The 16,046-nt window shown below is 37.9% G+C and overlaps 1 protein-coding gene across 1 annotated transcript in view; it reads left to right on the top strand.

Annotated features, from left to right (window-relative positions):
* SLC2A13 (solute carrier family 2 member 13) overlaps positions 1–16,046 on the top strand; it is a 144,701-nt gene that overhangs the window by 29,035 nt on the left and 99,620 nt on the right. Inside the window, exon 3 of the mRNA XM_063155476.1 lies at positions 1,718–1,926. Within this exon, the coding sequence (XP_063011546.1) occupies positions 1,718–1,926 (209 nt within the window). The remainder of the gene's footprint in view (positions 1–1,717; positions 1,927–16,046) is intronic.

Below are 16,046 nucleotides of genomic sequence, written 5' to 3'. Positions count from 1 at the left end.
GAGTGGATTAGTGACACTGTTAGATACATTGACTGAAGACTACTCAGCTAATAAGCCTTCCACTGACTTTATGGTTTGAATTTATTTTCTTTCTTATGCTTTTCTTTTTTAACTAATAGTGAGCTATATAATTTTTAAAGTGTTACCAAAAAAAGAGAGCTGCTAACTGAGCTCTTTCTAGACCAAGTTTTGTTTGTATGACCTTTGGAAATTTTGACTGGTTTTAAGAAGAACTTGAGAGCTCAGCTGGGGATGGGAAGACTGGTCTGCATGCACATTGTCCTGGGATGGCCATCCTCTTTGCGTTGCCTTTTGGGTATTCTTTTTACCATTCTCCAGTTTTCTGTCTGTTGTACTGCCCATGTTTTTCTTCATTAAATGCCTCTAAGAAAGTATTTTTCCATTTTTACTCAAAATGCATTTGGACTTGACAAATGCATTTGGTTCATTGCCCCTAATATAAGGTTTTCAATAATAATTTTCTCCTTCCTACTCAATTAGCAGTCTCAGGCATGCTTTATAAAAAGATCCAGGTAAGAGGCTGCAGAGTCACTGTGAAAGCAGGCGTCCATCCTGGGGTGTGGAGAGAGGAGCTAGAGCAGAGATTAGCAAATCTCCTTAATCTCCTGACTGATGTCAAGGTGTGAATTTGTTTATGAGTACAGGCTACCTCAGTATTCAGAGGGACTGGGTTCTGGAGGTGTTTTAATGATTATATCCACTGATGTGCAACTTGTGATAACTGCAATAATGTACAGGTGACAGCAGACTGTTTAAAGCCTTTAATGAAAGTGAAAAGAATCTGGGTGAAGTGTAAATGGGAAAAGGTCAGATGTAAAAGCAGAACAAAATTATACAGGGTCCTGCAATTCTTTTTATCCTTTTGTTGTTTTACGGAAGAAATATAAAAATGTGGTGTGTATAGACCAGAGCCACCCATGAAAATTGGTGGTGTGCTGATCATTGGAAGTATAACTGTGCTTTTACCAGTGGTAATTCTCTGTTGAGTACAGAAATAGCCTTGATGCTGTAAATGGTAACCCTTGGGCGTCTAAAATGCAGTTTTTATTTAAAACCTCACACTGCATCTGTGTGGAGATTTAAGAGCAGACTCTCTGAAAGATCTTGTGCAAATTGCTGTGCTGGTGCAATGAACTTTTTTCGGTGTTTCTGCTTATAGTCAGAAATTTTCAAAATTAAAACTGGCAAATGTGTCTGTGTATATGTACTACTGACCAAATTATACATTGCTCTCTGGCTGGTTTTTTTTGTTGTTGTTGTGTGTTTTAATATGTTGGTGAAACAATTAGCAGGATTTCAATCTCATCTTTGTCACCAACAGTTCTTGGTTTTCTCCATTTGCTTTCTCTTTCTGTTGATTATTGTCACTGAAGGGTTTATCCATTTTCAAACTAGTGTAATATTTCAGGGTTTTTGTTTAGTCTAACTTAGTGTCCTCAGGAGCAGTGGCACTAGAGTCAGTGGTGGCAGAATAGTCACCATGTCCCTGAGATTTCCTGGAAATGAAGGAAAGATCATGTTTTCTAAAATACCTGCAGAATATGATCCTTCCCCCCTTAACTTGCAGTGAGAAAGAATACGAGGAGTGGGAGATTTAGTCTGTAAATACAGTTTGACTAGCTGTAACTGAATTTTCTCATAGTGTGTTTTTGTAGGAAAATAGTAGATATGTATCTATTTTCTGATTTATTTGCAGGTACATGCTGGGCCTGTCAGCTGTACCAGCAGTTATACAGTTTCTTGGCTTCCTGTTTCTTCCCGAAAGTCCCCGCTGGCTCATTCAGAAAGGGCAGACCCAGAGGGCACGGAGGATTCTGTCTCAAATGCGTGGCAACCAGGCAATTGATGAAGAGTATGACAGCATCAAAAACAACATTGAAGAAGAAGAAAAGGAGGTTGGAGCAGGTAAGCTGAATACTTGTTGGCCACTCTGTCTGTCAATGAGGAGATAAAAATCAGAAGGAATGTTGAAGTTGTAGCTTGTGGGAGCTTGATGCTTTTATGTATCTGTATCAGTTTTGCTCTTTGAAGTATTTAATGTACTGGTAGCTTCAAAATTGAAGATATTTCTAGGATCCCATGCTTTCAAATTAGGTCCTGACTTCTTAAGTGAGGGAAGAGTAAAGTTGTGTAGGTTTCTTAAGTTTATACCACCTACGCTTATGTGAGAATTGATTTCAGAAAATGGATCAGTTTAAGAATGCACATCTCCAAGAGTGGAAATAAATAAAATAAAGTTTGGTTTCTTTCATCAGTGGAAAAGGCCAAACAGACATGAGGGAGGTCAGAAGGTATTGTACATGGTTCAATTATCCAGCAAACTGCATTCTAGACAAGAAGCCTTTGAAAAGATGTACAAAACAAGGCCTGTAATACAGAGATTCTTTTTCTGTAAAAGCAGCTTCTGAAAGTCCGTTTGATCTGTCCTCAAGAGAATAAGGCACCTAAACCAAATCACTTTTTTCAGTCTTTTGAATCTTTGTGTCATATTTGCTCAAAACTTTGTGTTCATGTATGTACTTATAAAACAAGATTACCATTTGATTGACTTTCTGTACTCTGCATATTTTTTCTTTGCTTTCTGCAAAGAAAGTGTTGAGCTGAGAATGTCAACTAAGGCTCTTAAGAGTTATCCTTGATAGGAAAATACTGGAGTTTCTCAGAGCTGATGGAAAGAAAAATGGATGTTACTTTAAATCTGTGTAAACTGAGATTCAGCGTCTGATAATACCTATTCTCACTGCCTTATGGAGTTTTCTTTGAATCTTACAATAAATAATTATGAGTCTAGAAAAAGATATTTGACATATAGTTGAAGAATTTTTAAAATATTCATCACTAGTGTGAAGCAGGGCTGGGTTTTTTTTCCCTCACACACAGTTTTGAGGCTTTGGATACCTTTTTCCCCAGTTCTTCGGGGCTGGGAAATGAAGTTCATTAAAGCTAATTTGTTAAAAAGATGAAGTGGGTATTCGTAGAACAGCTTGGACTTAAGAGTCCCGTGCTTAGGTTCTTCATTCTAATTAGGGATTGGGGTATTCACTTCTGAGGAAAACCACTTAATGTCCAGTACTAAAGTTTAACACTTTGTCGAAATAAAAAGAACGGGCATTTGGCCTACTCAGTCCCTTGTTTTCCATCACTGGGCTATAGGGTATGACCTTGCTTGTCACTCCTAAATCTTTTGTCATGATGCTTCTTGACAATTGTGAATCAAATGTGGTGTTGTAGGTGCAGTAGGATTGACTCCATTGTTAAATAAATCCTTTATATATTTGTAGCTTGGACTGGAACACTAATTGTGTCATCAATCAATGAGATTGTTGTCAGGGATGTGCAGGTCTCTTGGTTCCCCCCACACACTTCCCCAAAAACTTAATGTGTTCCTGGAGTTTAGTTAAATCAATCACATTTCCTAGGAGAAAGCTTGGCTACAGACAATCAGTGTTTTGCTCTCAGGTAATCTGCAGCCTCAGAGTTGTTACCCAAGGGCATTATAAAAATGAGTAACAAGTATATGCTGTCCCATTTGTTATAAATGCTTAGCAGACAGGCACTGGGCAGCTATGGTCACTTTTGATTCTGATTGTAATTGTACTTCATCTCATTTAACTCAAGAACTTCATTGTTATAAAGAGGTACTTTGTATGTCAGCATCAAGACATACATTGCTTTTGTTGACTTTCTGCGACTTACAGGTGGTGTTAAATTGTAATTGCTTTCATTTCTGTGAGGAGTTGTTTGGGTCCCCAGTATTGAATTTTGGTTGTGTAGTGCAAAAGCAGCTTTCTGTTCATGGTTTCACTGGCTGGTTTTCAGGTATTGACAACTTAAACATGTGCATCTGCAAAGACTTTGCATTTTATTTTGCTATGGGTATATTAGTTTGGGTGGGGATTTTTTTTTTGTTGCTTTTTTGGGGGGGGGGGGTTTATCTATATTAATGGGAAACTTTTTTTTATTACTTTCTCCTATTTGTGGCAGACAGTGTTTTAAAATGTTGGTTAATAGCAGTGGCAGATCACTGTAATTCCTGTCAGACATTTTGAACCTCGTTCCAGTTTCACAAAAAACTTTAATAAACCTGAAATGACAGTGTGTGTTCATGACATTCAAGGAAAGATGACTTTGCATTCTGAAAATCATCTGGCTTACTTTTGGGTAAAAGTGCCTTTTCCTTTGCTGTCTTTTTCTTTCTTGAGAAAGGACAGATGTTCTTTTTCATTGACTGATGCAGAAGCATCTTTGCCAGTTCCTTTGAGCATCCCTAAGTGAAACTAAGGCTGTATTTGACTCCTTCTCTGCAAGGGAGTAACACAATGTAGCCATAACACCTTCTCCAGTCCTACACCAAAGAACTGTAATGCCTTTTGGAACTGTTTCATCAACTGCTCTCATCATGGAGGAGTGAACTTCATCTGTATTGTTGATGCTACTTTAAAGTTTGGTTTAAATGTGTGTCATGAAACTAGAGAACTTCACTGCATTTTTCACATGACCATCAAGCAGCATCTGTCTTCAAAATGACAGAAATGCCTTCAGCAACAAACTTCTGCTTCAGAAGTCTTTTATACAGTTATGGGATACCTGTTGAGTGAATGACTCACATTTCTGTATCCTTTCCAATACATTTAATCAAATCAGTGCTGCTGATACTGATAAGCAGCTTACAGTTTAGCATTTTGAGATTGGCATCAGGAAAATAATGTATCTTTTTGACAAATACTTTCCTCATGACTGGTTATGCAAATGACATTTTTTATGGCAGCTGTGGATACTGCTTTTGCACGCTCTGTTATGTACTTGCAGTGTGACTTCTGGTGCTGTATCTTTGCATTTTGAGAAGGGGAAGGGAGGGTATTGCATTCTGCAGTAACATTGCAAGACAGGTCAATTCTTGGTCATCATCTAATCATCATCTGTTAACATCAGCTCTCAGATGCTGTACTGCAAAAACAGGCTGTTGATAGGAAAATTGGAATGAGGAAGATTTTAGAAAAAGAGTGTTCCTCAAGAGTTGAGATGCAGAGTGACCTTCCCCCTCAAATATGCTGTGGGGACACAGATTCCCCAGTGTTTGGCTTAGGTTCTGAAGCCTCATGGAGAGAAAAGGGAGAGAATGGTCAGAAGGGGGTCTGCAGTTGAGAGAAAGATCAAAGACATTGCTGGGAGAGCATTCTGGCACAACTCTTCCTAGCAAAACAAGTCTGACTCACACTGCTTTGAGTTGTAGTTTTTAGTACAGTAAAGGCAGAGGTTCTGCAGTGCACCTTAGTTAAAAATAGGCAATCAAATCATAGCAGTGCAGGTAAGCACTGGCACAGGGGCTTAATTGCAGAATCAAAGATCATGGAATAGTTAGGGCTGGAAGGACCTTAAAGATCATCTAATTTCAATCCCCCTGCCAAGGGCAGGAAGCTGTTTACTCGCAGCCTCATCCAGCCTGGTCTTGAACATCTTCAGGGATGGAAAATACAAAACTTCTCTGGGCAGCCTGATCCAGTGCCTGAACACCCCCACAGTAAATAATTTCCTCTGAATATCTAATCTAACTGTGCTCTCCTCCATCTTAAGGCCATTCCCTCCATCCTATCACTACATGCCCTTTTAAAAAGTCCTCCTCTAGCCTTCTGGTAAGCCCCCCCTACATACTGGAAGGTTGCTCTAAGAGCTCTCCAGAGCCTTCTCTTCTTCAGGCTGAACAGCCCCAGTTCTCTCAGTCTGTGTTTGTAGGAGAGGTGCACCTCTGTGCAGTCAGCTGATTCTCTGGATTCATTCCAGATCCACATCTGTCTTGTGTGGGGAACCCCAGAGCTGGCTCCAGCACTCCAGATAGGGTCTCATGAGAGCAGAGCAGAGGGGAAGAATCACCTCCCTTGACCTGCTGGTCTCAGCTCTTTGATGCAGCCCAAGATGTGGTTGGCTTTCTGGGCTGCTGGCACACACTGCTGATTCATGTCCAGCTTTTTGTCCACCAGCACTCTCAAGCCCTTTTCCCCAGGGCTGCTTTCAATCTATTGTCCACTGTGTCTTTGTGCTTGAGATTGCTGTGACCCTGCTGCAGCACCTTGCACTTGGCCTTGTTGAACTTCATGAGGTTCTCACACACCCACCTGTAAAGCCTGTCAGGATCCCTCTGGATGATCTCCCCTTCCTCCAGAGCGTCAGCTGCACCACACAGCCTGGTGTTGTCAGCAAACTTGCTGAGGGTGCCCTTGATCCCACTGTCCATGCAGCTGTCAAAGCTATCACCTTACTGACCCCTGAGGATTGTCACTCATCACTTCTCTCCACTTGGACACTGAGCTGTTAACTGCAAGTCTCTGAGTGTGACCATCCAGCCAATTTTTATCCACTGAGTAGTCCATCATCAAATCCCTGTCTCTCCAAGTTTGGGCAAGGCTGTGATGCAGGACCCCATCAAATGCTTTACACAAGGGGGATATTTTTTGCCTTTCCCTTATTCACCACTGCTGTAACCCCATCCTAGAAGTCCACCAAATTTGTCAGGCTGTGGATATAGATGAAGTAGCTTATGCTCTTAAGCAAATTAAAGTGTGGGATTTGTAATGTTAGTTCTAGAGCAGGCACTTGGGAGTGAACTTAATGTGGTGGTTTGTGCATGAAAATAAAGCTGCCTAGCAGACCTTTTGTACAAGTTTTACTGGCTGCTAGTCTAGTAGTCGCTTCTGACTGGAAAGAAATCATTATAGCATCCAGTTGAGATGTTTTAAATGATTGTTAATTTTCCATATGCTGGACAGTACTACAATGTTCAATGCAAATTGGAGAAAAGTATCTGTTTGTACTGTCTTTCTGGGTGCAAAGTGTCTTCAAACTGCATGGGTTTTCCTCCCACCCCTGCAGGTAGCTGTCCTCAGCTGTGATGTGCCAGGATGCATGGATGGTATTTCACACAAAATCAGAAGTGATGTGTTTGGTACTAACTTAGCATCTTGATGAAATGCACGTCATTTGCATTAAGACTAGACATTTATTTTTGTGTAGGTGAAGGATGTGTAACTGTGAATTGTAATTAGGAGAGCAGTGTAATCCCCCCCAGCCTTAATTTTCCCACATTTCTCCAATCTGTGAATTAGGGTTGAGATTCTTGACCTTATCTGCTCTGCATGTGGACCTTTGCCTTTTGTTATCTGTCGTTATGCGTGTATATATGTCAGCTTCTGATCATGAAGATGTCTTCTTTGCACATGTTTTGCTTGCTGATTTTGCCATGTAAAACTACTGGGGCTCAGTGGTGCATGGAACCATGCTGCTTCTGTGAAATTCAGTGAGACATTTATAAAATTGATCATTACAATGTAATATTGTTAACCTTCCATTCTGTGCCTGTACCAGAATGTTATGTAATGGGCACTGCTTCTCGATGAGACATTTTCCTGTGTTTTCATTATTTTAATGCACTTTTGTAATAGCTGAGCTTTTTTTGTGGCACAAAGAAAGATGCCACTCTTTCAGTCTTGTAGGCTTGACTCACTTTTTTTGCTGTATTTCCTATTTCAGCAGTGAGGCAGTGAGTCAGTCTCCTTTTTAACATTTTGTATTTCCCTGTTGGAGATCTATGTGTTATGACAGAAAGGTAAAGCCACCTCATTGCTTTTAGGTTTCAGCTAGTAATTTTGTCCATTTAACTGAAAGTTAAAATATAACATTATGAGGCAGGAGATCTGGACCCTCAGTCTTTCCTGGTTCCAGTATTTCTATTTCTGCACCTTTGCTTCTTAAGTAATATTTTAACTTGTTAGTATTCCTGGCTGTGGCTTTGGCTGGAAACATTTTGATATGCATCTTTCTAGGGAGACACTTAGAAGCTTGCAGTGTTTTCATTCTTATTCATAGTTCTCCTCTTGCTTCTGGGAGTGCTTTTTATCCCAAGGCCATTGCCCGACATGCTTGATGTTCAAAAAGAGATAGTCATGCTTATTATTATTGGACATCAGCTGGAATCCTATTTAATGAAATGTGGTAATTCTGTGATGCTCTGGTAGGGCTGTGGAGATCGCTGAATAATTCCACTTTCGGGCACTAAAATCCTTATTTGGAGTTAATTCTTCTTTTCTGATAATCAGTGGCTTTTATTGCCTGTAACCATGAAATTAGATGGAAGACTCTGGGGCAAGAGGAAACAAAGGATTTGGTTAAGGGTTTGTGGAAGAAGTCCCCAGATACAAAATGGGTGGTAGTCATGTCAGCCTCAAATTCTTGCTTCTGGCAAACCAAATGCCAGCTTCAGTTCCAAGTGGGTTTTGCTTTTAGGTTTGTGGGACACTTGGCTGATGTAAGAATGGAGTGTCTTGGTTTCATTCTTGTACTTTAACCATTTTATACTTAGAAGTAGTACTCAAGAACAAAAATTCTTTCTGTGTATGTCTCCATTGGAGTTTGTTTGGAGTTGAACCCATTAAAAAAAAAGCACTCCTGGTTAATTAAAATTCATACAATGCAGGCAAATAGAACATGGAGACATTTGATCTTGAGAAAGTACACTAACAGGATTTAGTGTACAATCAGATTAACAGACAAAAACTTTCTACACAACTTGGTAAAGAATATTGAAAGTATGAATTATTGTATGAAACAATTAATAGAGACTTTTGGTTCCCTTTAATCCTTAAAGTCTTCTAAACAACTAACTTATTCTTGCAAATATGACCTTTGAAGCATGTAATTTATAAAAAACATAATTGTTTTTTGCCTTGTACAAAAAAGTGACTGCTATATTTGAAAAATAGTAGGTTGTTGCTGGTATCTTAGAGCTCTGCTTATACTTTAAGAATCCTGCTGTGAGTTTGTTTACCTGGCAAAGTGTTTCAAGTTGGCCTTGCTCCAGTGGCTCATAACCAAAACTAATCCCTTAATCTTTCACCTAGTTTTTTGATGTACTGGCATAAAGTGAACATTTAGCTGGACATGGTGGTTAATGGCCATTGAAAATCACAGATCTGAAAATCACAGATCAGTTGTGTGTTTTAGAACAAGTTCTGTTTTCCTGAATTCCAGACAGATTTCATGTATGGTAGTCCTAAAGGACAGGAAAAGTAAAACTTGGTAGAATTTCCTCTAGGTATAGGGAAGCACTGAAAGGCAGGACACTTTCAGGTTTAGTTTAGTTTTGTTAGGTCTACTATGGAATTTCTGGAAATACATTTAGCTTTTTATTGACAGTGTTAATAAACTTTTATTAGGTCACAGCTTCTGAAGCCTACAGAAAATTCAAGCTACAAGTCTGAAAAATAACATTTAAAATACTTCATCTCTTATGATGATTCAACAATAGATTTGAGCATAATGAATTTGCTTTAAGCCAAATGACATTATTCACAGAATGAACTTGGATTTGCTGATATTTGTATAGTTCAGAACTGCTGCTCTTCTAAGCTTGACTGTGGGTCATAGAAACAGTACTGGAATGCATCACTGAACATCCTGCTGCACCCCATGCTTTGTTTAGGAACAGGTATCTGTTTTGGGAAAAAATAGGTTTCAGTGTGAAAAAAATATTGGAAGAATAAGACTACTAATTAACATCCTTTTATCAGAGAAGGTGGTTCTTCTAAATCAAAAACTGTCTAAAGAAGAGGCAGTGAATAAGGATAGTGTGTTTCAGTCAAGTCCAAGGGAATAGGAATCTGTAACTTGTGCTACAAAAACAAACAAATCCCTATGCTTCTTTCCCCTGCCCTTTGGACAATTTAAAATGGAATAGTTTATTTTTCTTTCCTAATATGAGCAACCAAAATTAGATATTTTTGGCTGGCTCTCAAGTGTTAAAATTATCTCTGTTTCATGTTTGGGATAGCTACAGAAATTTATATTTATAGAAAAGTATCTATTTCTTTTAATACAAAAGCTACTAGTTTTTGGACTTAAACAAGTTGTTCCAACTGACCTTGACCTAGATCAGTTGCTGGAAGGTAATGGCTTCTGGCCCCAATTTCCATGTCTTCTCAGAGCTCAGTTCAGTGCTGGAAAGTGATGAGCTAGACACATTTCTTGGATGTTCTAGAAGTAGTGCTTAGTTGTATAACTTGGGCTGTTATCAGAAGTCTTCTATATAATAACATAAACTTCAAACAATACTTCTCATATTTACAGTAGTGCCTTCTCAGTCAGGGGAAGACCCCCAAGATATTGTGGTGTGTGATGAAATTTTGGGAAAGCTGGACAAAAGATTCCTCCAAAATTGAACTTGAAGGGCTTGGGGGCGTGGAATATTCTTGATCAAAAAAAAAAAAAAAAAAAAAAAAAAAAAAAAAAAAAGTAGATGTGTATAACATGAGTAATAGTAAAAGAAACATAAAAAAAAAAATTAAAAAGAGTCTGCCAGTGTGCTGGAGGGCAGCTTGGGTGTGAACTGGGTTGCCAGCAGTGTGATAGCTTGGTTGTGCTAGAAATGGGAAACCTGAATTTCCTGAGTATTCTTGTGGGAGAGGTGGGCACACACTGCCTTCACAGTACATTTGTGTTTTGGGCCTTGTGTTATTTCTGGCATGGTTACACTGATGTACTTGTTCCTCATCTGAAATTGTGGATCTACTTTTCCTATTTATGTATATCTTTTTTAAGGAGTAATAAAATGATGGTGCCTCTAGAGCTGCTAATGGTATTCAAAAGCAGCTAATTAGAAAAGGGGGAAAAAAAAGGCCTGGTTCTTCATCATTTCTCTGCTGAATCTAGCATCTGCACTGAATACACAATTCTAAGTCAAATGCTCCTGCCTGAGCCTTCTGTTTACATGCAACAGGGATTCAGACAAAATATAGTGTTGTGTGAAAATGTTAATGGGTATAGGAAAATTTTTTTATAGACTGCTGAGGAATATTTTTAACACTTTGCTAAGCTTAGTACTATGCTTCTTTGAGCTAGCTCTTAGAGCAGGTTCCATAGCAAAAGTTGGAGGTAATCTTGGTGCTTCTTTGCTCTCAGACCTGTGAAGAAATTCAAAAATAGATTTAAGGATTTTAATAGCAATATTTATATGTAAATGCTCCAGACAGATAGTTGGGCAGTCTTTGTCTACTGGTCTCACTTTAGCCTTTTCAATATAATAATTAAAGTTATTATTGTTATTTTTTAAAATAATGTAGTTTTGCAGTGTTGGATGGCTCATCCTCTGCAGCATTTTTGTGTGTCAGGTTTTGCACAAGGGTGGGGATTGGTCCACCCAGCAGATGTAAATGATTCTGCAACAGCAATAGTTTTTCTTTGATTCAATAGTTAGGTGAACACAGTGTTTATACAGCCTGTTTAAATTGAAGTATTTTTTAATAGGAAGAAACCATTAGAGAGGGAAAAGGGTTATAAACAGTGTTTGTGCTTACTTCTTTTACATAAGGCCATGTTCTGCTCCTACAATACAATAAAGTTTTGTTCTTCCTGGAGACCTTCACCAAGGCATTGTCTGCCTGATTTTTGTCCAGCCTCATCTTTTTGCTTTTCTTTTAAAATAATTGCATTGGGTAGTTTTTTTTCCTCCTCTCTCTCTCTGTCCTTCTTTCCAGACATTTTGTTCTTCTAGTGAACCTGAAGAGTTTGGTTCAGAATAAGCAGCTGTGCTTGCACACTGCCTGATAGTTAATCTAAAATATTCATGAACTGAGCACTTTGGTAAATCTTGTCAACCAGTGTGACATCTACCATAACTGACATGCTGCCAGATGAGGATTGTGCTTTGTTTGACAGAAGATGGATTTGGAAAAAAAACAAACAAAAGCTTTATTGTTGTTTGTTGCTGTGTATGTTGCTGCTGTGATTTCCAAACTACCTGCGCTCCTTTACACAAATATTTTCAAGCTTTGCCTAGGTTAAGAGAGCAAGTTGTTGGGATTATTCCTTTGGAAAAAAATTGAAAAATTGTATGGTACTTCCATGTTGACTGTTTGACTAAAATATATATTTAGGCCTAATGCTTTCATCTAGGAGATAAGAAACAGATTCTTTCTTTACATTCATTCTGTTTGACTGTAGTGTTTAGAAATGGTGAACCAGTTCAGAATTTTGTTTTATTCATAACTTTTGGACAATAAAAATGTTAGAATTCAGCTTTCCTTTTTGGTCATGTGCTGTTTGTTTGAGTTTTTTTAGAAGTATCCCCATAGCCATTGTGAGGCTCAACAGCTGTAGTATGCTAGCCTTGCTCTTGAGCCAAATTCCAAGGAAAGAGCTTTCACTTTGTGTTATTTCACTCCAGAACAGGAAGGGTGAGCACAACCTCTGCCTTTTATCATCTGAATGAATGCATCTGGGGGCTTACTCTTATTTGGGGATCTCTATAAGTGAAGTGCTTTCCAGGAATTTTTTACACTATTTTCTATTCTAAAATATTACAAGTCTCCTGGAAAATGTCCACGTAGATTTGAGAGGGTTTATATGGTTGAAGCATGTGTGTGTGTGCATGAGATAACTAATGCTTCATGAATAATTCACAATGAATATTTTTTCTAATTAATTTAGACTTTCTTCTTGCCATTTTTACTAAGAATTCTTTGGAATTTGTGGCTTTTACAAATATTTAACTGTATTTCAATCGTGTTCTAGAAATACCTGCACAAAGGTCTGATTAGCTCAGCTAACAATTCAGAAAACAATTCCAGAAAATTAAAAAAAAAATAAAATCAGTATGACTGGTCCCTCTCCACCCCTGTGTTCAGGTTTTCCTTTTCCTGAAAACCAAACCAACTTCTCTGCAACAAAAATCCCACCCCTTCCATCAACAATTCCTTCACCAAAAACCACTGGTCGATTTTTAGCACTTTTTTTTCCCCCTCAGGAAACTACAATTCTGTTAAATGTCACTCCACTGTTCCTGTAGTGGTCAGTTTGTGTATGGCTTTTTTCCTTTGAACAGTTAGACTGGCCAGAGGTAAATATTGCATTTGTGGATAATGGTGGTTTCAAAAATTTTTGTTGTTGAGTATTTCTATTTAAGAAGAAATAATGTTTTCTAAGCCAGTATAATTTAATATCTATGGATGTTCAAATATTTTTCAAAAGTCATATGGAAAATGTTGTTATCTAGTCAAAGTAAGCTATCCTGCAATGCAGCCATGGTAATTTATTAATTTTTTTTCTCCAATATTGTGAATTATATTTAGAATTCTTCTGTTATTTAATGTTGGGAGAACTTGAAAGTTTTTTTCTTTTCCCAGACATACAATAGTGAATATTCTATTCCTCCCTTAGGCGGGACTTCAGGCCAAAATTTAGCATTGGTAAACCTTACATGCTGTTATTTTTCCCCACTTTTGTTTCAAGTAGATAGAATTGCTAAGAATTGCTGAGAGCTCAAGTTGCTGCATTGCATGTAACAGTTTCCTCTGCCTTTCCTGGTGAAATGACTGGTTCTCCCATTTCCCATTTTATTCTAGAGGGTCACAAGCCACCCTTGCTGTAACACACATCAGCCTTGCCCTGTTGGTGGCTTTGCAGAGCTGGGCAGGGGCTGGTGGGAGCCCAGTGCTGCTCCTGGGGTGTCTGTGAGCCCCAGGCTGTGTGAGCTGGGGCTGGGAGGACTTCAGGAACTTGCTTGCCTTGTAGAACAGCACTTCAGTAATTTACAGAAATAGCTTAGAGCTCTCTTTTGGTACTAAACCTGCATGAATATATTTGTGTTTTTATTAGCACTGGATGTCTTAATTTCTTTGATTTTTTTGGTGTGCATTCTCCTTGGTGTCAGTGGCTTTAAAGAGAACAAAAATACCATTCTCTTCTATGTGTTCTGACTTGTTTCCCATCTCATTGAACACAGAAAGGTTTAATTACAATTATTTAATAAAATGGTGCATGATTGCTCCGAACATTACTGTTGAAGTAAAAGTCAGCAAAAGTATACTTAAAATTGGATTGATTTAAGAACTTTAATAATTTAAAAGTAATTCTGTCCTTTTGACTTTATATAGAGTAGATTGAAGTAATTAATTTTAATATAAATGTTCTATAACTATCTTACCTAACACAAACTACATATGAATTTTCATAGTAGCTGAGGTGGATGTAGCTTATGTTAAAAGTATGCAAGTATGGATGTGTAAATGAATAAATTTTGTCTTGTGTAGTGTATGATATAGAAAGTAGACGATTGAGCCAGAAGACTTCATTTTTAGTTAAAGCAGGTTTACGTTTCTATGGCAATAAAAGCAAATTTAAAATGTAGGTGGTTCTGACTGTTGCTGGTCTAAAATAAAGGTGGCAGTTGCAGAATAGTACATTTCATAGCCAAAAAAAGTCCGAAGTTTTTATTAAAGAAAAATACATCTATATTGCTCCATACTTAATTTTTAAAATTTCTGGATTGTAAGCTCCTTCTGATACATATACTTCTCCCTCCTCCAATTTTTCCTTTTTTCCACTATGCGTAATAGCAAAGATATATATAAAATCTGCATATATGCTAATCTTTTATCAGGCAGATGTTAAGTATCTTTAAATGGTGATACTTATTACCTTTGCATCTTTCATAATTTGTTGAGACTTTAAATTTTTAGTGCTTGTGAAGTGATGATTATTTTTAGTAGTACTCAAGAGACACGAGGCACGAGATTCTTTTATCAGAAGATAAATTAAAGCAGTATTGACCAAAGAACATGAGATTGTGGTGGGATGGGTAGGGGATAGCAGGTTGCAAATAAATATTATATAATGAGAAGTGATAATCCTACTCTGACTGGAGTTCAGGATAAGAATGGAGACACCATTTCATTCCAGACTAGATTGTTCAGGGCTTCACATCCACTGAAGCACATTATTAGAACAATCCATTATAGAATTCCCAAATACCACCTATTCATGAGTGACTCACCTCAAACTTATCATCCTGTCCTGTCTGTCATATGTATATCATTCAAGCTGGGTGCTTTTGTGTGCTCCAAATCTTCCCCAGATCCATAGGCTAGACTTCAGAGAACTCAAGATTCAGCATCTGTGGAATTTTGTCTTTTTGAAAAGGGAGTATGGACAGCCTAATTCATATATTAAAGATTATATTTTGCAGCCAGAATTTCTTGTTATTAAAGCACAGTGTGCATACATAGAAAGCAAGTAGTATCTTTTTGGTCACTCATACATTTTAATTTTTTGTGCCATACCCTGACAGAGTTTTACAGGAATTCAAATTCATTTAGCAGGATGGGAACATGTGGTACTAGTGCAAGGTTGAAACTGGATCTTTCAGTTGAAATAATGTCAGATTTTGTAAATTGTTCTTTTGCAACAATAGTCAAGATTTTCTTAAAGTTACAGCCTGGGAATATTTTGTGTGAAAATATCAGCCTAAATTTGCAGAGATTCTGATCTTATCTGCAAGGTACACAGTGATTGCCTCTTCACAGTGGGTGCTTACTTGGCTGTCATTGATAATTCAAATAATTGGTGTTAACTACTCAAATACAATAGATGAAACATCTTGAAATACATAGGGTTTGTGCCACCTGATTGCTGCCTGTGGCCCTGGGATAGTGGATTTGTGGTCCAGTTCCTATCTAGCAGGAACAATCAAGACCTAAGCAAAGGATATCTGGATATCTGACCTGCTGGGAGCCAAAGAAGCTGCTGGTTTTGAATGCTTTACCACAGAAAACCAGTTTTATATTATATGAATCTGTAAATAAATGCACCAAATTGTGGTTGATAAATGATTCTGTAAGCCTAGAAATAATGTATGTACTCCAAGGCTGCTTCACGATAATATGTTGACATGCGGTATTAGATGTAAATCCTGGAAATAAACAGAAAGACACATTTTTAAATGTAGCTTCATTTATTCTATATTTGAATGCAACTGTAGTGTGACCAGGCAGAGGAGAGGAGACAGAATTTATATTTTTTGTTATTTAGTTATTATAAGGCAAATTGTTTGTGTTTTACAAATTTGAGATGTTATCACACAGCTTAGTGTTCTGATCCAGGAAACATTCCCTACAGTCTGCAGCCAGGTCTGCTGTGCTCTGAGAGCCTGGCTCAAAACACAAAATATCATCTGGGCTGTACAGCTCTGTCTTTGACAACTC

Source organism: Melospiza melodia, chromosome 4, assembly GCF_035770615.1.
Source record: "Melospiza melodia melodia isolate bMelMel2 chromosome 4, bMelMel2.pri, whole genome shotgun sequence".
NCBI classification, from domain to species: Eukaryota; Metazoa; Chordata; class Aves; order Passeriformes; family Passerellidae; genus Melospiza; species Melospiza melodia.
This window is presented reverse-complemented; position numbering and strand designations above follow the sequence as displayed.